We start from the raw sequence: 24396 nt of genomic DNA on the forward strand, positions 1-24396 counted from the left end.
CACGCGATCAATCTCTTAAACTGCAATTTCCATTAATTTCTCTGTAATTCCGATTTATCGTCCTCCACCGAGATAAAAATAGACGGGACTGGTTAGTTTTAACGAAACAATGGAAAATCTAAATAACATAAATGATGGAAATAAATCGCGCATCCACCGCGCATTGAATCAAATAACTTTGTGCTGCGCGCTATCGTTATTCGATTTTTCCAATATTATCATTTTATATCATCTCGCGCGATATCTGCTCTGCGTGAAATATCTCTATTTTCACGTCGTTGAACATTCGTATCGTGCGTTACCTTACTTCGAAACTTCTGTCGTGATTTACAATTACTCGTGATTCGAAACGGTTACTCGATCTTTTTCACGGTATTCTAAATAGCCATTTCCAGCTAACGCGAAAGAACTCGCTAACTTTCATAGCTAATACAAGAAAAGTTTATTCACTCGGATGTTATATTTCATGCGAGAGTATCATTTCACGTTGTCACCGAAAATACGCAAACATATTATTCTAACTGTAATCTGTGTCTGCAAAGTAATTTATATTCATGCAGAGAAAGCAGCCAAGGGAAGCTAGTCTTTTGAGCTATTCGGTGATTTACTGCAGTCTTTAGAGCATCGTTGATGTTTGTTCTTACGCGATTTTGCAGAGCGCATGAACTATTTACTTCGCTGTGTTACTTTCCAGCTACGCGGTCTCCGCGACTAACTAATTCCAGCTTTTAATGCCAGAATGTTTCTAACTACCGCTCACCTCTCGCTTCTCCCAGCGGAGATTCCTATTCTTACGTAACTCATGAATATTTATATAGCCTAATAACTTTCTGTTTTCTTTCAACACGATGCGTAAGAACTTTGTTTCCCGCGAGTATTGTTCTGCAAATCAGCCCCTCCCTGAACAAGCAAACAAGGCTTTAACCTGTATGTGAGATTGGATTAAGGTCCAAAATCTTGATCATCGCTGTTTCAGTATCTTTCGTGTCATCGTAGATTACGCGTAATATATCGATTTTGCACAACGTATCGTCGCTAATTTACATTCATTTGCATTACGAATATACACAGGCATTATTATTTTAATGTCCGCTCTATGCTGTTAATCCATCGTAAAATAAAATTGTATAATTAATATTTTGATCAAAATTTTACGGCGAAGCGTATTTTTCCGCTTATGCTTTTCAGATATTTTATGAAGCATACATACAATTATGAACCTACTTATCTGCACGCTTTTTAATTTATTAAGTTTCGCGTAACGTAACGAATCTAATGGACTTTACTCGGATGTAAGTATTTTCATAATTACGCTCTGCAGATAAACCTTAAACAAACTACGCTTGAATTATAAAATATTCAAAATGGTAAAATCGTCGATCTAAATCTAAAAGCATTTTCTCTATAGACAGAGATATATTTTCAAATTCCGCATTGAATACACAATTCCTATATACGTACCGTTCGTTCGTAAACGTAGATTCGTTCATACGCGAAGATTCCAGCAACTGTTGCGAAGAATCGTAATAACGAAAGAAGAAAGAACTAGCATGTTGGTTTTTATTGCGAGTACCAGGAAACAAAGTCCGTAACGACGCTTTAGTTCCCAGCGAGTTTAGTCGTGTACGCGGTTGAACGTGCAATTTTCACTCATAGAGATGCTTAAGAATTCGCGTCCGTGGCTGCCGTACGGTTCCCTCGGAACGCACTAGAAGAATTCCGCTTTTCGTCGCTTCGAAATCTCACGTTTTCTGTGTTCCGTTCGACGGGAATAGTCAAAGAGATGACGGCGCGACGACTGTGACGACGGTTTATATCTCATGTCAGTACGAGCAAATTACGGTAATGCAGCCGTGGGAAAAAAGGAAAAAAAAAAAAGGAACGAGAACGAGTAATAGAAGGAAAGTGCATTTCGGAGGGTGGGGAACAGGGGATAGGGAACAACTACGCCGTACTTCTCGTTTTTTCGCGCTTGCTACCCTTATGAACGTCAGACACGACTGACTTCAAAAGAGCTCGCCGACACGTGTTCCCACATCGCGATATCCTCGCATAATAAAGAGCAGAACTCTGCTATGCGTCGTCTTTTATTATTAGGTAATCCGACGAAGCGTGTGCAATATTTAAAAGTCGCAAAGATCCCGTGGCTAGTAAATATTTCGTTAATTTAAAAGGGATGCTTATAAAGCTTGAATCAACCAGTGTCACGAGGAGGCTCGTAGACAACGACTAAGGCAGTCGCGTTTCATTGTCCTTCCTTGCGAACAAAGGAGCACTCAAAGAGGCAGCCAGCCGCCGTTTTGTTTCGCATCGTCAAATTATTACGGTGCAACGAAGCGAACGGCGGAAAAGGAAAACGTAAACGAGCGCAAGCATCGTATTTCGAAAAAAAAAAGCATAAGGGTTGAGCGCGGCAACCTGCGCCAACCTGCAGTCGTCGCCCCGCACCTTCCTCCAACGTTCGCACCCTTTGCGTTCGTCCTCCCCCCTCCCCCTCCCCACTCCCCCCGGTTTTGCATGCATACGTGTCGTTAATTGCTGGCACAGAAAGTACCAACTTTTGGATATACGGACGCGCGGTGCGCGATGCAGCGGACAGTCGTAATTAATGTCGCTTTTGCACAAAGAGCATCGGGTACGGAGAAAAAAGGCGAGGCAGGGGGGGCGAAATGTCAGAGAAAGTTGAAAGCAAAGGAAGAAGAACGGGTGAACCCAAGGAGCGGTGACGCGACGGAAAGGAAAATTAAAAATGCAAAGAGAGATACGAACTGGAAGGGAGAGGCGAACAAAAAGAGAACAAAGGCAAACAGGCGAAAGGAGAAGGAAGAGGAGGATGGAATCGGTAGATAATGAGCAGAAACTAAGCAAAGCGACGTAAGATCACGGAGGTGAGAAAATGAGGAAATACGATACGGAATTGGAAGAGAGTCGGTAGCTTCGATTCGTCGACGATCTGTGGCATGCTAGCAAGCTATAAAAATTCGCTACCGCATAGACAACTCGAGTGGAACGGAGCGAATAACCGATAATGAAATGTTTAAAATACCTGATAAGCGTTATCGTAAATTATTTTCAACGAACGCGAGACGCGCTCGCTTCTCTGCGTTAAGAAAAATAAATACGAAACACGGAATATCGAAGGGCGTAAACATATTTTCCACAGCGGGTGCATAAACCTTGAAGCAAAAAGTTCGTAAAGGTGTAACAGAGTACGCAAATACGATACAATGCGAGCTGGTATTAGTCTTGCCGGCATGGCGTGCGCAGCTACAACTGCCGCTAACAATGTTAGCTGGTACTTTTGCCGGCTTTCTCGCGTTTCCTTTTTGCAGTTGGAAATGAGATATAAAAGCGTCGCGACGACCGTTTCTCAGCGAGAAACTCGCCGCGATAGGCATGGCTGGTCCATCGCGCTGTGCATTCTCTACTCCGTTTTCGCACCTCCATAAAATTTCGTTTCCATCACGATTAATTCTCAAGAATGTCTCTCATAGCGTGGAGAAACGCTTCTTCCTCGAAAATTGCGCCGAAGTCATTACATCTGGATGCTCTAGCGAAAATTTCTGACTACATTTTGTTGTAAAACTCTGGAAGACACTACATCTAGGTATCTAGAGATCGAGTTATATGAAAGTTAAATGCTCTTACTTCGACATAGCATAATATTGGTTAATTTTTGGTATTGGATATATCTTGTGAATGTAAGTGGAGGAAATTCGGGTCAGGTAATTGTTTCGTGCAACGCGAATAAGATCTTTCGCTGGGGAAAAACCGATCAAATGGTCGTTGAGATATCTCGAGCTTGTTAAGAGTAATGTTGCGAATATTTTCTTGCGCGCCATGGTCGAGCGATGGAGTCGTTACGCTGGAACAATGCCAATGTCTAATTTCGCAGAGTTTCGGCGGAGGTTAGCGACACGGTAGCGCCGAATACCATTCCTAGAAAACACGAGGTACTGACCTACTATATAAGCGTTATGTGTTACATACGTGGCGCATACGAACGCGAGCGAATATCACACGATAACCGAGAATCGGTTTCATCGGATCACGCAGCAACTTTATACGTATTGGTGGATTAACGACTGTGTACGTTACTCTGCCGAGTGATCGCTGGTCGCGATAGAGCGAGAAAGGAAAACTTTTTAATCCGATACTTTTTAATCAAACGACTAGAAAGAAATTCCATCCCGGAACAACTTCTACTTTGAAACTAAACATTTGATTTGAATCGATCAGCGCGAGCAGTATCACGTCCGATATTTCTCGCTGTGGAATTGCGTAAACACCGATTGAGAGTCACGTCCGGACGAACGCCACGCGCATGAAATATGCAATCGCAAAAACTTCTTGCTGTCGTCTACTTCGTTCGTTCGTTTCGCCAAGCGCCTCTAAACTGGATTTTAACGTGCTTCCTTGCGCGTAGAGAACGAGTAATTTCCTTAATTTCATCCGATAATGGCATTCAATTGGATCCGATTGGAGAGGATTGATTTGTCCTTCTCTCGCGTGTACATATAACGTATAGGATATCTCACTCGATCTGCGTCTGCTCCAAGCTCCAAGATCCATTGCTACGATATCTTTTCGATAGTTTTCCTAGTTTAATTAATTAAATAGGTTTAATTTAGTTTGTCATCGGCTGGAGAAAGCAAAGGCGGAGGAATGACCGGTATTATAGTTAGGACTCAGGCTGGCGAGGGATCGTTAAACGAAATTAGTCGACGGTAAAATTTTCTTTGAACGGTCGAGTTGAAAACGTACGAGTTATTCGTTGTCCGGGTCACCGGTAGAACTCGACTAACGGTCTCGAAGTTTTAACTAAATTCAACTGCGAACGGCGAGTAAAAACTTCTGCGGAGAATATTCGCATCCTTATGGAAAATAACTCGGCTGGCTGGGTATCAACGGGCAAGAATGCACGGACGTGACGGTTTCGAGTCACATTATCCGCGGTACCACGGCATGAATCACTCGGAACTTTAGCTGGCTGGAAGCTGCGGTAAAACCTGTCGACGTCGTCTATTTAATTTCGCGTTACAACGACCCATTGAATCACGTTGTTAAAGCGAAAAAGCTGTCGGAGAACGATAAAACCATTAGGAGCGCGTGTCCATTGTTCCACTAACTAATTTATAACGCGATAGCGAAGATAGCACTTTAGCGTTGAATGCAGCTGAATTTCGATAGGCTGGAAATACATCCGCTAACTACAATGCCGAAGACAGGTGTTGAAACAACAGAGATATTACAGACACGCTCCAATTATCTTATCGGCTTACATTTGCCGCGATTCTGGTTAATCAAACCGTGAACAGTCTCCAACCGTTACGAAGAAACAAAGATCGCGTTCGATCAGCGTATATTCCTGTATTCCGTTATTCGAGCGTATTTCCTTAGCGAAAACAGTAACATATTTTTAATTCGATACGATCTTTGAAAATGGTTTAAACGAAATAGCGTACAATTCACATTAATATTAAACATTGGAAATATTATTTTCCTCTCCATTATAATTACTCCGTGCCGCGTGATTAATTGGCTAACGTATTACGATTGAAACTGGTAATTGAAGAAGACAATTCCTAAAACTTACTTCGTTTCGCGTACAAGAACGACCAGTTCAATTTAAAAATGCCGTAACCAGGATATTTTTTTAACGGCACGACGTCAGAGGTTTCTCCATAGCTCAAAAAACGGTGGCTGCAACCGCGGCCGTAACCGCGAAAGCGTTAATAACTCTGCTCAAACATGTTCCTCACGTACCACCCGATATCGTGCAGAAACAACACATGAAATTACTCGAAACATCGCCGGCCACCTCGTAAACACCGGAAATATATATGAAACGTTTTTATCGTCGGTCGAACGAGAAACTTGGTATCCCGGGCAGACGTTGGTGCTACAACAGTAGGCGAATGAAACGAAACGAAACGAAACGAAACGAAACGAACGAACGAACGAACGAATGAACGGGCGAACAAACGAAAAGGGAGCCGCTGGACACGAGGGCTGCTGCCTCCAGGGAGTCGTGCCAAAATTGTTAACAGTCGAGACAGCCGTGTTATAGGTGGCATGTGCTTCCAATCAGTCGTCGAACGAATCAGAAAAGGAAAGGCAGAACAAGAGAAAGAGAGGCGGAGACAGGTGGTCGGCGTCCCTGAGATACCGGTCACGGAGCCGAAGCCGTTTTATTGAACTCGCACCCGATAGAAGTGCATGGACGACGCCCAGTGCTCGGCCATTCGGAGCTATCGCGATGCGCTCGCTGTTCCGCGATATTTTCTATCTCGGCCTGCGGAAATTATCCAACTTCTTAATATCCGCTTGTTTTCAAACCCGGATATTCGTATCCGTCGCAAGTACCGCGTATTCGAATGGCCCCAAGTACATCCGTGCGATATATGCCCTGTACATATCGAACGGACAAGTTCTATCGTCTTTATCGTTCGATAATGGCTAGATCGTCGCTAGATCGTCGCTAGATCGTCGCTAGATCGTCGTACCAGAATTCATCGTATATACGTGTTTACACGATGAATGGCGCCAAGCAACTTATATCGCCTGTTTCCAACTACACTTTTGATTAGAATCCGCGAATCGGATTCGACACCTCCAAATGAATTACCGATACCGTCATGTTTGTCGATCGACGAGCATGCAGCCAGCCGTTACACCCGACCGTGGTTCAGTAATTTATGCGATCCTTTGCGGCGAAATAATCACCGATGCGGAGAAACGCGATGATCGCGACGATCGACGAAAATAGGGCGTTTAAAGCGCGTCGTATCTGTGGACGGGGAACGTCGTTAAGCGAAAAATCGATACGATAACGTGGTTGTTCCAGCTACTCGAATAACCGGATTACGCGCGCATTGTTATTCCTGTAGAGAGTGTAGAAGAATATCCGGGTACGCGAAGCACACGTTTTCAGCGCTTTTATTTGGAGTATCGAAGAAAACCGGGGCGACGATTCCTTTTCAGACGGCTGCGGTTCGGCAGTTTGCAAGCGCGACTAGCAAAGGAACGAAAAGACGGAACAACAACGCTGCGGGACATCTGCGGTCGTTGAAGATCGAAATACGAGATACCTCTCGCCAGTTGCGCCGTATAAAGCGGGGTTACAAAACGGGAAACATCGAGACACACGGGCTGACATCGACGACGGGATATTCGAGAAATTCGTTTGTATATCCGAATAAACGGCTCTTCGCGGATACCTGGCGAGATACAATTGTGGCGAATCGTTCGACGATGCGAACACCTCCTCCCTATTCTGTCGAACTTTAATATCACGGCCACCAGCCCTGGAAAAATTCGCTTGCCGGAATTTTCGCCGTATTTCTATAACGTATTACGCGAATCACGCTGTTTCCAACGCGCCCTGCGCGCCTCTCACAGAGATTGCATTACAAATGACGCGGAAAATGCATCAAATACCTTCCGATCGTAAAACTCCATTTCAATTACCGGAAGGATACGTCTGACGTCCCGTGTATCGACTTCCTCCCTATATAGAGGCTGTTTCCCATATATGTACGAACAAACGCGTTTGGTGTATGTTGACGGCAAATCCCGTAACACTCTCGCGGACAGTAACGAGACACGGTTTAATTAAGGAAACAACATCGGTCATTAGAATTTTCAGAAGACGTACTCTTTCATTGCGTACGCGTGAGAACCCAAGGGCAGCGAGTCTAGTGTCCTTCAGAGATTTCAGACGTGCTTTTACCTTTTTCCCCCGGCTCCACTTGCTGGCGCTTTGCTTTTTCGTCTGTGTAGTGGTTTTTCAGAAGGTCGAAGGGGCCACATCCTCATCTTGAAAACATTAATGAGCTCCCAGAACGACCTGCACGCACTATACGTATGTACGTATAACATACGCATAGGTGCACTTGCATACACGATGCCTGGAAAAAGGGTGGAACGAAGAAAGGTAAGAAGAAGAAGGCCTGAATGAGATGTTACATTAGAGGACGCGTCATCCAGGCCAGAGACACGGATTCGCGTCGTAACCGATCTTTGCAGGACTTTATCACTCCATTTCCTCCTTGTAGTGGTTGAACGATTTAATCCGAGGATAAGAGGGCTGTCAAAACGCTACGATACGTTCGTGAATGGATCGGTGTTCGCAAGGCGGAACTGCACTGTTCCTTTTGCAGCGTCTTGTTTTTTCCTTTTACTTTTTTTTTTCTGTTAAAACTCGTTTACGAAATATAGTTGATCCGAGATTACAGTGACCCATCTAGATACAGGACCGGGAGCGTTTGGCTTCTTCGGCTGCTTTCGGCCGTACTGCGGGATTATTCGAAAGAGCTATAAATATGCTGCGTTGAAACCGGCGCGGTGCGGCGCGGCGCGGCGAGGCGAAAGGACAGAGGATTGGCGTAAATAGGGAAATATTCACTGCAGGATCTATGTATACATGCGAAGTGAATACTCTTCATGATGTCGTGAATGGGACTGCCGAGAAAGGTTGAGAGTTGAAATTTACGTCTTCCCCCGGTGTGTGTACGGCTGTGTTATCGAATATCGCAGAAAATCTATAATAACCGTTCCGGCTTACGAGTGAAATTTATTTTCCAGCCAGCATTGCCAAAGCACGATAAACGGAGAAATCGAAAAATTCTTAATCGACTTAGACGTCGTTGGTTATCAATGGAATGATTCGTTCGACTTTTCCGAGCGTGACGTTAGATCGCCGCAAAGGTAGTAATTAAAACGCCTTCGAGTTCGAAACCGATCGTTCGATGTTAAGCGAACGAAAGTTTGCTATTCAAGGGTTCGTTCGCGTCTGCCCGGCCGACAAAACCATACTTAAACCGGTGAAGCGCGAGGAGAAAGAGCGAACCGATAAAAGGGAAGAAAAGGAAGGAATTTCCTTTATCGTGGAATTGTTCCAGATTTATGAGCTCCAGGAGTTCAGCCATTCAAATTTTTCAACTGCTCTTTCTTGCCTACCCGCTATAAGACCGCAGCTCTTAGACGAACGAGCTGCGAAAGGCCGGGCAAAGAAACCAATATAGAAATGGATGGAAGCGAAGTCTTTACACAGACGAACGGATTCCATGTTGATGAACTTTAATAACTTTCATCTAAAAATTTGAAGTTTCTACTTTTTTCCACTTTTTGCCAATTCGCGCATCGCGTCGTCTCGAGATATTTCTCGTGCCTACGTTACAATTGTAACGCGATGTTACAATTAACGCGACGTCCGCCACTCGCTCACAATAAATCATCGCTCGTTATTGGTTTGTCCATTAGCGAGAAGTTTATCATAACTGATCGTGATTGTGCAAGAAACCTAAATTCTTCGAAAGTTGTTTCAAATTCAAACTAAATAATACCTTACAAAGTCAAGTATTAAACGGATTACTCGTTCGGCGAGTATACGAGGAAAAAAGAAGAAAAACTATTTAACGTTTAACAGTCAGAAACCGTAATTCCTGCTTTACTACCGTCAATCAAGCGAAACTATGAAATTTTATCGCGTTTTCCGTAACGAAACTCTCGCCTCCCTCTTTATCGATCGTCATTGATTTTTTGTTGCCGGAAGAATACGTTAATAGAAATCTAGTTCGATAGAAACCAATTCAGAAGATGTACATATAGTTGCGAACAATAAAGACCAACGGATACAAAGTTAATGATTAACATTAGCGGCGGAAATTCGATATATACAGAGTAACAATGTAACTCTTTTTGCTAGTAAAACGAGGTTTTTCTATTTCGTTGAAGAAAGACGAACGATCCCATATGAAAGATCACGTTGATTTATACATATTCTCCGCATTATGATACCATATTCAAGATCTTGTCCGTGTGCAGCTTCTATGCGATTTAAATTGCGTAAAGTTGAGATTATCGCGTACAAGGTAACAATACGATCGCGCCATTTCCAGTTGATTAGAATCGTTAACCACTCTCCACAATGGGGGTATATACGCGCGGTAACTCAAGTTACAGATTAAAGTGGTGCCGATCGGATTGGTCGTTGTTAATCGTGTAAAAAATGAAAGCTCGTTCCAAGAGATGCTTCAATAGCTGCAATCTCGGCCTGCAGCACATTCAAGATTGTATACATTACAGCTGGTTTATCGTATTCGTTCATCGATTGGACGCGTATACAACGTGTTTCATCGATGTATGCCTTACCTCCTTCTACATATTACCAACGCGGCATGATTTATCGATACTTTCACGGGTATAAGTTGTTCGGTGCTTCAATTTTATGTCTGATCGTTGTATAGTATAACTCGCGTATTTCTCATACAACGTATAAACGCAATAGCGTCGAATAATAATTCGATTTAACGGTGAAAAATTGAACTCGATTTGATTTAAACATATAAATATCAATCTTATTCTAGAAGAGAGAAAAATATAACTTAATCGAGAGAAGAAGTTTAGATAGTGGCCGAAAATATTCTGAGTTTCATTGCAAGTGGACTGTTTCCAATTTCGTCAATCACGAATATATCAGCGCGTCGGTTATCGTATAAGTTTATGTCAACTGGCTTATCAACGCGACTGTGACCCAAAATAAAAAGCAAACTCGAGTAATAAAACGTAACGTGGAATTCGAATCGCGTTCACAGAGGCCATCGAGATACCATCTTATTGATACTGCGGTCAGAGTGACGCTGAAATTTCAAGACCGCCTGCATCCTTACGTCGCGCCCTGAATACGGATCAAAGATGATACGTTGAAAGTCGATAAGACCAACTTTCAGTGTATAAACACGAAACCGGCATACGTAGTATACGCTCTCGACGCTGTTCCGAGGGAAACAACGATACTGGTTACGCGTGCAGCCCGGTGCACGCGAGAGACATCGAAGTCGTCACTGAATCGTCGTTCTGTGGCAATTATTATGCCTTCCACTTGCACGGCAAAGTAGAAAGCAAGGCTTCTGCATACTGCACGAACACACCATCGTTTGGAAAAGAGACCAGGTAGGCGAAGAAAGAATGGTGGAGAATTTCTGACGCGTGTCTGTATGTGTGGCCTGAGCTCAGAGAACAGAGAAGAGCAAAGGAGGGAACGGGAGAAAAAGCGGTAGTACCGGTCTAGCTTGTCCTCGGCGAGTACTTTGGCACGTAGGTAGGCAGACTGTCTTACGCCGTAGTTATGTTAGTCACATGGACGCTAAAAGCATCCTCTACTTGGCTATTTTCACCTAATTTACGACGAGCAAATCAGAAGCGAAAAGTTGAATCTCGTCCTCCACTACTCAGACGCTCTGACACGCCCTATAATTTCATCCCTTGCTTCTTGCTAGCCTCTTAAAAGCGAAACCTTCACAACTATTGGTCGCGTAGTTTCATTTAAAGGTCTTAGGTCATTTACGCGCATTAACGAGTTCTTATTATCATTTATGAACGTATAAAAGTATTCTTTATTTGTTGATTTATGATTTTATTACGATGTTAAACGTTCGTTAAGAGCGTAAGCGTATTTTTCGACGCTGAAACAATACCGAGAAAAAGAAGATGAAACTATAAAGAGCTTAACACGCAGAATACTGCTTTCTTGTAAGAAGATATTACGATATAATCTTTTACCAGATTTTTCAAGTTATTAAAAGGTTTATACCTCGTTCGATCGGACGAGAACATGCCGATTAGCTCGTTGTGGAAAAATGGTAATAGCTCTACAGAGTTTATCGATATATTTGTAAAACGTGTCAATCGATAAACCTAACGATGATTTTTATACGTATTAATTATCATGTTCGCTGGTGAGATTAACGTTGATCGATAGATACAAGCACACTTAGAGACTTCGGTTTTGACTACCATGTGGTATTTCCTTCCCGCGAACGTACGTATCACGTTCTAGCCACAATCGTTATCCATAATACACAGCGACTCGCCGTGTTAATACCGATCAAAGGTTTTTAAATGATAATTTGATTACTCTAATCGCCAGTCGAGATTGTATAGCGTACGTGGCTGCAGATCTTTCACATACAGAGTTCTCGTGATAAATGACTGTGAACCTATCAAACATCGATACAATGTGTTCATATATATCACCGTAATAAACTGTGCAAACTGGATTATTCGTAACAATATCGTTACCTGACCGTTGATGCTCTCCGATATTGGAAACCGTATTTCAAATGCTTGTGTCAAAAATAATCGACTCTCGTTACGTCAATTTCTTCGGATTCCTTTAACAACAGGGAGTAAATGTGTCAACCAGGTGTTATTAATTACGCGTTATTAGCGGCACGGCCCCGACGCGGTACAAAAGCGTTGCAAAGGGCACAATCACGAGTGCACCATGTGCGGTCTTAAATATATGGCACCTCCTATGCGGAAAGCTTATAAGTGACATATGCGCGCGGTATACGCGCTCCCCTAGCTTCTCGGGGTGCCACTGGATGCGTTAATGCAAGATAATGCCTCATCATTTCGTTCCATTTCATTTCTATTTACCCCTAAGGTTCAGGTGTAATTTTTCCCTATCGAGAAGGACGCGTAAAGAGAGAGCGCTCGTTCCCCGACGCGTTCTCCCTTCTCTGTTAATTCAATTATAGCTAGCTTAACGCACCGAGGAGCAAAAGTTGGTCTCCAGTTAAGCCAATTCACGGTTAAGTGCGAGACCGCGGCTCAAGCCGCTGATAAGAAAAGTCTAACGTACAATAGTAAAACATGCGCGGGCCGTGTTATCTTCGCTTTGAAAATCACGTTAGAAGGGGCACGACGCGACATGCTAGCAGCTTGTTATCTGATCTGATGAATGTATACACCGATTCAAGTACGCGCTCGGTATTTATCACCGAACTAATCGTAAATTGTACTCTCGTTCATTTGTGTGGAATAAACGGCACTAGTGGCAACCACAGATACACGAATCAGTCGGTAATATTTGACTTCGACGGTTACATTTTTATACGTTTTATATTAATTCGATATAAACGTCAAGATTCATCTGCGTGCGAACCCTGCGTGGGGTGTTCGGTACAAATCCTCCGAATATTTGCCTATTAATTGGCGTGCGAAAGTGGACCAAGCAAATAGAACGATATGTTTTGTCGCGTGTACAATTATCCAGGCTGATGTCACGCGTTCGGTGAAAAAGAATGGCCGGATGGGAAACGATGGAATTTCAACGCGATACGATAATAATTCGATAATCGATGTGACAATTACCTCTCGTTGGCAACAACGAGACGAGGGAGCGCAGGGTATGTCTTCGCCCCTCCAAGTGAAATTCTCCAAGGTGCCGATAACACGTTGATGAGGCAATTAATATTGATGTAACACGAGGCGAATCCCCCGCTATTGTTACCCGAATACCGAACACCGTCCGGATTAATATTTAATCCGCGCGATCACGGAGTTTCTCGGGAGAGCCCGGGACGGACGTTGTTCATGCTCGTCGAATTTTTGACGATCGTGTCGCGGAATTCTCAATGCAGCCTGGTCGAATATTCAACGAGCTCGTCCCATCGACGTAATAAACTTCTTGAAGGTTTGCCGGTGTGCGACAACACAATAATTATTATGCACCGTTAGGAAACAAGTTCTTCTCCTATTCTCCTCCTGAGTTTCTCTATGTTGGCCTTCTTCTTCCTCTTATTGCTCGCGACCGTACGAGAGGAACAAAGTATAGCAATTCGAAAACGCGATCGTAAGCCTCGAATAACTCGGGCCACTCGAGATAGTTTGCATGCCTTCTCGTAATCTCGGATCGTTTAATGGAAACTATTATGCTTTCTTATGCTCCTAGTACTTATCGTTTTTATTCCAGATGTCACGAATATCCACCACGAAGGGAAAAGAAGAAGCTCGAGAGATCGCGGTTTCGAGAGATCGAAATTTCCACGACAATTAACGACGACCAGCCAAATAATGATAGATACTGGTTATTATACGATTGAAACGTAAAGAAAACGGGAAAATTTGAAATGTGTTATTTTCTCGTTACGTTTGATTCTTTGATCGTATGAGGTTTCCGAAAAAAAAAAAAAAAAAGAGAAAAATTGACAATTTAACGATGATTCGTGTTTGAAACGATTGTCTCGAATAGTTTGAAAGTTTTAACAATCTCGTTTGAACAGAAACTTGTTTTTTAATCGATGTAGTAAAATCGCGCTCGTTTTTACGACCTAACGTAATTTCAATTCGATGAAACGAATAAAAGAATATTTTAATAGGGCATTGGTCTTAATTAATTGATGAAACCAGGTAGCGTATTTATAATTTTGTCCGTCGGAATTTCGAGAAAGGATGATTAAGGCCAAGTATTTTAAAGAGACAAGGAAACCTATTTTCTTGGTCGGCGATGACGAAACATCTTTGATTCAACAAGATGAACGGCTTAGGTTGGATAATCTTTTACCATTTTATGGTTCGCTGTCCATTCGAATAATCTCTAGACAAAAACTTTCAATTATATTCCTTTAATAAAACAAACGTGAAATGTTTCTTTCTATTATTGCAATTCTGATTAGGTATAAAAACAATAACGTGTGAAACGTTAGGTGAAAAACCACACCTCTAATGACTGCTTCTATATTTCGTTTATACTTCCCTATGTAATAAAAATGCATCATCGCTTGTTTAAAATAAATCGATTGCGATGGATATAGCGATTAACCCGTCTGGAACATCCTGTATACATGTATATGTAATTACGTAACTAGATTTATACGTACAATGTTCGTAGCTCTATGTTTTAATTAATTTTAATTATGTACGTATTATACTACGTATATGGCCGATGTTAAGCCGACTGAAAGTAAGAAAACTGTATATTTTAGAAGCGCTCGAAATACTTCGCTATGAAAACATTTCGCACTTGCGAAACAGTTATATAATTTATAATGATTAGGCATAACAAATCGTGATATATGGCTAGCGAAGTAGAGATCGCAAACGTTTGCGAAAATATTATAACAGCATCGGATGAAAGTATAGGAGATGATGTCAAGTAGGAATACTTTTATGCGACTAATGGTTAAGTAAGAAGACGAGGAAAAACGTTGTATAAATTCTTCTGCGATCAATGCGAAATCTATTTAGTCTCGCAGTTTCTTTCGTAAACGACAAGTTTGTGAAAAGTTAATCGATTAAGAAGCGTGTTGAATTCCGTCAGTTAGAGAAGTCAAACAGAGTGGTATTTCCATGATGGATGAATCGTCTTGGATTTCTCAAGCACGTTTTCCCCACCGGCTGAGTTTGACATTTTCGATCCGTCTTTATCCGAGATTCTATCCCTGGTTGCGATTGACAGTTCGATCGCGCCAAAAAGACGATGCAACTTCAATCGTCGCGCGCGCGCGTCTTTAATCTTTCATCCGCGTAAGTACGTGATTCAATGTCGGCACAAAGCGATCTCTCGTCTCTCGTCGAGTGTAATAATCTAAACGCGCTAGGCGTGCACATTTCGATTCGTCGAACTTCGAGGCGTCACCTTGTTCCGAACGGTGAAAAAAAAAACGACCGGAGAACGACGCCAACTTCTCTAGCCAGTCGAGAGCAAGGAGAACGGAGCGTGACAGAGATAAAGAGAAAGCGCGCGCACTGATCCGACAGAGATAACGAAATACAATGAGAAAGAGAGCGCGCACGGATCGGATCGAGAGAATTCGATGAAAAAGAAAAGGATCGAGTGACCACAATAGTCGTGTTCTCTCTCTTCTTCCGATACTCCGTTTCGATGCCTGGCATCGGCCTTCTTCTTAGCCTGCGGCTGTGGTACCATCCCTAACCTCCCGAGATCGAAACAGTACCAAGCAGAGGAGAACACAAATCTATGTAATACACGGAAGAATGACAAACACACAGACACATCGTACCGTGAGAGAAACTAACGAGAAGATAAGTTGAGCAGAGACTTACTCTTGCGAGTGGCAGGGTAAGGTCGATTTTTCTTCTGTCCGTGGGTGTATCCTTTACGAGCAGGTCACTAACTAGCCTGTACACATCACCCATGACTCTCGCGCAACCAACTCGAGTAAACAAACAAGAATAACTTTTCCTTCTTTTGCTCTTTTTCTCTCGCTTCGAAACACTTGATATTTTTCACACCGAACACACTAATTCGACAGCGGATAAAAGACGGCAAAAATCCACGCGTGATCTAGTCAAAGTAGGCGTAAAAAACTCCTCCAAGATCATCGCGTCATATCGCGATTCGTCAAAGCGTCGTGCGAACGAAAACGATCATGTGGGGTCATTCCTGGAATCGTTGCCGGTTCTACCGTTGTCTTCTTTCCTCGTCCACTTTGCACCGACAATTTTTTCCTTCATGTGTCGAGTTCGAACGCGAGTATGAACGATTATCGTGATCCGAGATCGTGCCGATCGAACGAACCGTGCGTTAATGTCACTTTTTTCTCACGCGATACCGCTAGGAGAACGTGTAACGTCACAAACAACGATCAAAATCACACCCGCCCCGTCCAGGCACACAGGGCAAACTGTCGTCTAGTCGGCGCTCAGCGGCCCGCAGCGACGTACCGAGAACAACGAAAAGCGAAACTCGATGGCGCCACGGCTCTACGGAGTCTGTGCCGTGAATGCGCTCGGGCTCGACGGTGGCGCCACTACCGACCGATCTTCCTACTACATCGCCGCTACACATTCGAATCTTACCAACACGATCGCGGCCAGTTCAGTAGCGTACACACACGGAAGCACTCGACTTACTACCACAACCGTATCTCGTCACGATGCCTGCACGTATACGCGATCTCGCCAAGTAGCGTTGGACAAGAGTGGTCGTGGTCGTGGTTGAGGCGTAGAGGGAGAAGTAGGAGGGTGAGTTGGTAGTTACCCCCACGAAGAGTGTTCCAGGGCCGGCGCAACCGCAATTCGTCGATTGCAACGACTGATTGTGAGCGCGATTTAACGGAAGTCGAGCGAGCTGTCTACTTTTAAAACGCGCCTGATACGACGGAGTTATGTATAGCCGCCGCCTAAATTGCTTTGTCCGAACGATTTACATTCTTTTCATGTAAATGAGTTTACGCGATTCGTTCAGCTCGTAGATGCATCCACGCGTTGCGAGCCCGTTGTAACGTCATGTTAAACCTTCCCTTTTTTATCTCGTCGATTGAAATTACTCGACAGCGAGACGGGAAACGATGCATAGGTACATATAACAACGACGTAACGAACAAACCGGGTTATACGGCTGCTTTAAACGGAATAGATATAAAATTCGCTCGACCGAAGACGGCCCTGACGCTAAAAGCACGCCGTGAAGCGTCGATCGTCCTTTTCTCCTCGCCACTCGGCCTAGCATACGCAAGGAGTTAATCAGTAGTGACACATAAGCGATGACTGTAATCGGAATAGAACGAAGGAAGAGGATCGAATGGTCGGAATTAGCGCGACGTCGCGCGTCTGGTCGCAGTTCGCGTCGGTAACGAACGAAAGGCCGGAACGCTGTCCGATCCGTGGCTCATCAAAATTCAAAGCAGCCTCGTTACAACTTCCGAAATTACGAATGCACCTTTGTCCTACAAAAGTTGCAAAATCACCCCTGAGTTAAGCACTCTGGGTGAGAGCGGACGCGTACTCTCCGCTACGACTGTCACTGCGATTAGTAACTAACAACATTCTCGTTTATGCATTAATAGCACGTGCAAGCAAAGAGAGAAAGACCATCGGGGCAACAGAGAGGGAGTGGGTGTGCGCGCGAATAAAAGAGGGACGAAATTGCAGTTGAAAGTAAAACGAGCGACAAAGTAACGTTGGACCGAGTTTTCCGCTAAGTAACGATTACGGGGAATGGATTTTTAAACCAGAGTTTACACTGTTTCGCGATATCAGACGCGAGGCTGGAAGAAATATTGGTTGAGATTTATGACACCATGTGACTCGGGCAGTTATGGCTGAAACCGAGAAGAACTGTAAAATACTATGGTTATTTGTGGAAGCATGTACTTCCGCACGATTTTTGCCACTAGTTCTCCTTCCTCCCGCCCCCCCTCCTTTCTCGCCCGCTCTCTGTCTCTCTCTCTTTCTCTCTCTCTCTCTATGATTCTTTTTCACGAAGCCCTCAAAGGCGGAGGGGCTATACGTTTGCCGACGATAGCATGGGATCCGTGGTTCTGCCGGCAACTCTCGACCGCTTCTCCGCCCTCCAGCGTATCTCGGCCCCTTTCCTCTTTCGTCTTAACCCTCTGGCCGTACCGCCGCCGTTCCTCTTGCTAGAGTCCCTAGTCATCCAACACCGGGCTGGCGCTGCTGCTATCCAAGGCCAGCCACGCTTACCTAGCTAAGTCGCCAAAAGCTTGGACTCCCCGTGGAATTCAGCTTCCGTCATGCCAGAGGGCGTATTGCGTGGCATCCCCCGGTGTCGACGATGCACTTCGATCCGCTGGGATCGAGCCTCGTAAAATTGGATTTGCGCAGACAGTATGGTACTTCGACGTAACGCGTACCCTTTATCAAAGAACCGACCAACATAACTACTCATTACAGGATCGTTCTGTCGTTACGGTTGCTTCCTACGGTGACGCAATTCCCTGCTTTGTTGCCTCTTTTCAATTCTCCATGCGATTAAACGGCGTTTCATTCGGCAGAACATTGATCGCGAATTGTTCTAGTTAGCGGTACGCTGTTGAAATGTTCCTCAACGAAAAGTATATTTGCCTTATTTCATCCTTAATTGTAAACTTAATCGATATATTAAGAATTATTTTACCATATCATACCAATAAAACTAAATCAATCTGTCTATTTCCTAGCACGAAACTATCTCTGTCGAAATATTATCTCGGCCGTGTGCAAATTAAAACGGCTACACGTTCTATCGGTTCTTGCGTCTCAATATCACTGCTGTGCCTGTGATTAGTAACACTATGAGAAAGAGGTGACCCTAGTCGTGTGACGCACACATTTTTTCCTGCGCAAACCCGGCGTATGTATAGCGGGTGTATCACGACGGTTTAATGAAAACGTACGGCATGTTTTAATTAAAATTGCCTTGACTACCGAAAACAGAGCACACAGATGAGATAGTTCTGATTAGCGATTTGTAGCAAACAAGGCAGAGCAATATCCTCTCGATCTCTAGCCTTCGTGTTTATATACGCGTCTTTAATTTTGACTTCTCTGCCACGTTATTCGTTATTGCGGCAGAGAGTTTCGGCGTTACTTTGTGTTTACTGTGACTTGCAAGAGGCGAGGCAGTGTCCAATCGATTCTCCATCGTCGAAAAAGCGCACGCTTTTCTCTGTCCCTCTCTCTCTCTCTTACACACACGCACACGCACACACACACATACACGCACGCGCGCGCTCGCGCACACGTCCTTTCTTTATATGTGCACACGCCTGGATTTCTGTGACGCGTTAAATCCGTGCCTGACTGCACAAAAGTGTACGGTCTCTTTGCGTCCGGATGCAATGACTAGTTTTTTTTTTTTTTTTATATCGTCCTATATCATCGCCTTAAATCGCGAAAAAATCATTTGTCAGCGGCGAGCAGATTCTAAAGAGGTTCTAAAAGTGCGGCGAAAGAATTTCGAGAATCTCGACGAACTTCAACATCCCGTGGATGTGTCACGGTTTTTTCTAAAAAGGAAAAGGCAACGAGAATTCTTCTCTGCTGCGGACCATTTCGTGGATATCTGCAACGGCGTTGTGGTGGAAATACTAAACTTGCACTTGACAATGATTTATGAACATTTTTCCATCTACAATTGGCAACAACCGTGATACGCTGAAGATTGAAATTGATCGAGCGAGACTTATCCTACGTATCAAACGCAGTTTCGTTGGCGCTTTAATCAGCACCCGTCTGTTTCTCTCTTCGTTCCTTCATCGGCTGTTCTTTCTATCTTCTTACCTTTCGATTCAATGGGAAAAGAAAGCGAAGGAGGGAAATGCACGTTGCAAAGGAGAAATGGAAAAACAATTACGCCATCAACAATCGAATAGCGAGTTCGGTTCCCAGTCAATTCTGCGGAAGCCTCGGACAATAAGCAATGTAGATAATAGCTTAGCGGTACCTTATCTGCCGCCCCCATCCGCGGGCGAAACGTTTGCCGGGATGATAGAAAGTATTTCACGTGGCGGGCGGATGGAAAACTTACAGAGGAAAAGAGAAGTTTTTGCGATACCGCGAAGAACCGTATCAGATTTCCTGAAGCTAGGCGAGAGAGGTTCCCATCGCAACTCGAGTTCAATCCCTCCTCCCCGCTTTTAAAGCTCGGTTATACTTCGTACTTAGTTTTCGCGGCAAGCGAAACTTACCTAACAGATACGAGTCGTTGGCCACGATATGGAATCCGAGGAACGAGGAAGTCGACGTTCCGCCCTTTCTCGGTGATGGACAAATCGTCCCAAGGACAGAAATTGAATGTCGAACTAGTTTCTAACTACTTCGAGGTGGAATAGTTTCGTTAAGTTGACTTCCGCGAAATCGCGCACGACGTGTCCTTTTTTTCTCTCTCTCTGTCTGCCAGCCTCTGCGGCGAACGAGCGCGATCCATTCCCTAGATCGTCCTCCGGCAACTTTGCGAATAATACTAATTCGGAGGAGAGCTAAGGGGAATTTCTCGCAGGTGAATTCGTACTGCGAGCGGAATCATTTTTCGACCGTCTTCGGCAGAAGTGTACGTCGAACGTGAAATTGAATTCAGGCACGGTTAAACTTGAAAATTCTGTTCTTATATCGAGGACATTTCGGTTTGCCTTTGTGCAAGCGGAAAGAAAGAAACAGAACGAGAAAAAGAGAACGTAGGATTAATACCTATTTCAAAATTCAGCGAATAAGCGGACCGGTTTCTCGTTCGATACCGCATTGAAACACGATAGTGCAGCAATTCTCAAGCGAGCATTATCTTCATTGATGTAATCGAGAAACCATGTCATATCGCTAGATATCTATTTGTAGAGAACCACGAAGGAAGAGAATACTTTTCGCTATATTAATATATGAATAACGAATTCCTGATATATTCATCGAAATGAAAGAAAATCAAGAAGAAATTCGTAATCCGATAGATTCTATATTCCATCGATGTCAATTCCGTGTTTATAAGAATCGACTGCCTTTCGAAATGGAGCTAATGTAAATGACGCAGTTCCGTTTCATCGAACGAAATATCCATCCATATTGCAATTTCGTATTTCTGTTAAAATCTGTTGATAGATTGGATATTCGGTATAACGTTTTTCCTTATTTTTGCTCGCAGAGTATGCCAACACCGTTTACGCCGAGTAAAACTTATGCGCGTAGCAAAGACCACAGACTATTATAATACATTTTACAATTTTTGTTTCATGCTTTTACATCGGATTAAGATATTCGTAGGAAACAGAAAATTTAATACATTGGAATTTGGTCAATATGCAAGGAGAGATACGTAAACTCTTGGAAGAGAATATCCGCTACAGGAAATGAAATATCGAAAAACTATTTGTCGAAGGACTTACGGTTGTAAAAGTCACGCTGTTCTTAAAAGTTGTATTCATTTTCTTGGAATGGAATGTATTTTTGATATCACGGCCATGTAAAATGTAGGGCATACGAACACGAATACAACCTAACCCCAATCTACTACTTAAACTTGGAACGATTTTAATAGGCAATGCCATCGGTTCGATACTGCTAACAATCAGCGTCGCTATTTAATTAAGTATTCAGCATTGCCAGTCTGAAATAGCCTGTTCCAACTTCCAAACATTTGCATATAGGTATGACGTATGTTGTACAGTATTGTGCAAAAGTAGACAGATTATCTACGTTACAGATCTTCTAACAGCCAACTATTCATAAAAGACACGATTAGTTGGATAAGCAGAAAACATCTCTGCGTGTATATAATTAACTGGTCGAGAATCGTTCTGCGCAAGATCATAAAGAAATGTTATTTGGCTCTTCCATTTTGAAATATCCAGTTCTGCGGAATATATTAATTTCAGAGTTAACATTTAACGTTTATATTACCCGGTTATAAAAGCTATCGAAATGGAAATAAAAACGATTTTATGGCACGATATATTTCGATTAGACCTTTTAACTAGATATTTCATCTGTCTTCATTCGTCCGAAAAATATTGGAAAAATTTGACAAATTTCTTTGGAAAATTTGTTTAGTAGAGCTACTTGTTTCGTTTAAGTAGAACACGGCAGCATCTATCGGTTATCAAACTCGTACATTAATTTGCTTCCATAACAATATTTTACGAAACGACTACCTCTTCACACGGAGCTCGGAACATTAATTCAACGATCAGCCATGGTTCTGCGAATTTCGCTCCAATGACTTATGTTCACAAACGTACTTTAATTTTAATGCTTATGATGAGCTTTATGACGTAGTTTCTGTTCTATGCGAGTTTCATGTTAATAAGTTCGACTGCTCTTGCCGGCCTCGCTGCAGCGCACATCGCACATCGCACGTCGCACTAAAACATGTATCGTATAGATGTAAAACCTCGATATACCGACAAATTTATCGCCAAACGATTTGATAGAGCGTTAGAATATGTTTTTTACACGGCAATATAAATTCCTCGTCCCATAGAGTCGTGTCCCTGGGGAACAATAGATATTATATGTACCGAAATTGAGTCGTATTCTTGCCGGTTTTTCCCCGGAAGATACATGGTAGCGCGGTTAATTAATTCACAGGTCGAACCTCTCGTCGGCGAAGATCGCACAATTTGGCGTATCGTTACAAGCCACGTGAGCAGTGGCTGTGCTCTTGTTCGTTCCGCACCGGTTTTACGTGTATGCCATCGCGAAATAATCGTATTCCCCTTACGGCCATAACCAGGCCGCGGTAAGACAAGTACGTTTTCTGTTTCTGCGGTGAATTTCGGAGGGTTTGTCCTCCCACGAGGAATGTTTCTCCTAATTTATGAAACGCAACGAACGTTATACCGTTTACGGAGGCGCCCTCCAAGCGACTAGGTTAGTCCGAGTTGGCGCGCAAAGGGAAAACTTTGCAGGTAAGTAGCAGCCACCGATGCCGCCGACACCGATGTCTGCTGGCTACCCTCGCGCGTTACACCATCGGCCACCATTTTCTTGCTACGTCGTTCGTATTCCGAGATATATACAGAGCCATTGAAACAAAGAGGAACAACGGGGATAAGGAAGGACGAGAAGTTTCAGCCAAATAAGTATCCCACGCACAGAGACACGTTTCTGTACTCGCCCTACTTGCTGCTTCGTCGCAGCAACCCTGCTTAGTATACCTATACATGTATACATAGCCTCGACTCTTATTCTTCTTTTGCTCTTTCTTTCTCCTCTTCTTACCGCCGCCTTCTTCTTAGCGAACTCGTTTTGTATAAGCGCGACGAGAAAGGAACGCGAACTCCCTTAACGAATGCTTTTCTTCGTCACTTGCCGTCGTTCAGTATACGACCGGTCGTCGAGTTGCCGAGAAATATGGTCTGTCTTTGCCTACCGTGCTTCTTGCAATCAACGAAATTAATGAAGCGTTTATGTTGCTCGAAATACATTCAGTGCGGTTTAATTAGTGCCGGCGAACTGGAACGCAGCGGAATACACCGGTAAGAAAGGATTATGCATAATTACGAGTCGCTCGGAGAAAGATCGTTAAGGTAGATACATGGGCGGACAACTTTTCGAGCCGTTGCTACGGCTGTGACGTACCGAATAATCTTTCCTTGAAATTGCTTCGGGCCTCGCGAACGTGCAACGTATCAACAGGCAGACATTCGTGCGGCTTTTTCAAGTGGCATGAAATTGCACGCGAAATAATTATCGTTTCCTACTCGATCGTATCTACTCGGCCATTTCGATATTTTTCCTTATTAAACGAATATTTTCCATCGTTCCATCATGTCTTACTGAAAATCGGTACGAAATCTCGATTAACATACCGACAATCCTATATATTTGGCCAGTAACCACAATTTTATGTCGATTTAATGGAACAGAGGTCGGCTTCGTGTTTTAACCCGGCGCACCTGCAACAACGCACCTGTTCCCAGAAAATGATTCGAACCAATATAAGGTCGAACAGAAAATTGTTTTTACTCCGAGACCAGGAATGTTCGACGGAAAAATTCAATCTGGAAAACGCAGGAACGCTTTGAGACGACCGGAAGCTTTCCTCGAAGCGGTGCGTTCAAAGGAGGATCGAGCCAACGGCCGCTTTCGTTTTATTACAGTTCCATGCTCGTACGTTTATACGTGCGCACACATCTGCAGAGCAAAATCGCGAAAACGATACGTTCATGAATTATACACAACGCAACTAGACACCACCGTAATGTCCCTGCAACGTGTTAATTGGCGAGGAAACGTTCAAACCGATCGACTCGCCAATCGAACGACCCAAATTCATCATTTTCGCTGTCCAATGTTTGACCGAGGTTCTCCGGTCGATCAAATCCGATCAATTTCACGCACCGTCCTTCGAGCAGGGAAACTTGGTAAAAGCGA

At 43.6% G+C, this 24396-nt stretch overlaps 1 protein-coding gene across 5 annotated transcripts in view; it reads right to left on the reverse strand.

The window, feature by feature from the left end:
* The window catches only part of LOC122577758 (leucine-rich repeat-containing protein 4C-like), a 265892-nt gene extending 249381 nt beyond the window's left edge, over positions 1-16511 (reverse strand). For 4 of the 5 annotated variants that reach the window (XM_043749302.1, XM_043749306.1, XM_043749303.1 and 1 more), the window contains exon 1: positions 15856-16511. In XM_043749302.1, the coding sequence (XP_043605237.1) occupies positions 15856-15948 (93 nt within the window). In that variant the 5' untranslated portion in view covers positions 15949-16511. Of the gene's footprint in view, positions 1-7732; positions 7911-15855 lie in introns of all 5 variants that reach the window. The other variant, XM_043749304.1, reaches the window with a different exon arrangement.
* Between the last annotated feature and the right edge of the window lie 7885 nt (positions 16512-24396).

This window comes from Bombus pyrosoma, linkage group LG2 (genome assembly GCF_014825855.1).
Source record: "Bombus pyrosoma isolate SC7728 linkage group LG2, ASM1482585v1, whole genome shotgun sequence".
NCBI lineage: Eukaryota > Metazoa > Arthropoda > Insecta > Hymenoptera > Apidae > Bombus > Bombus pyrosoma.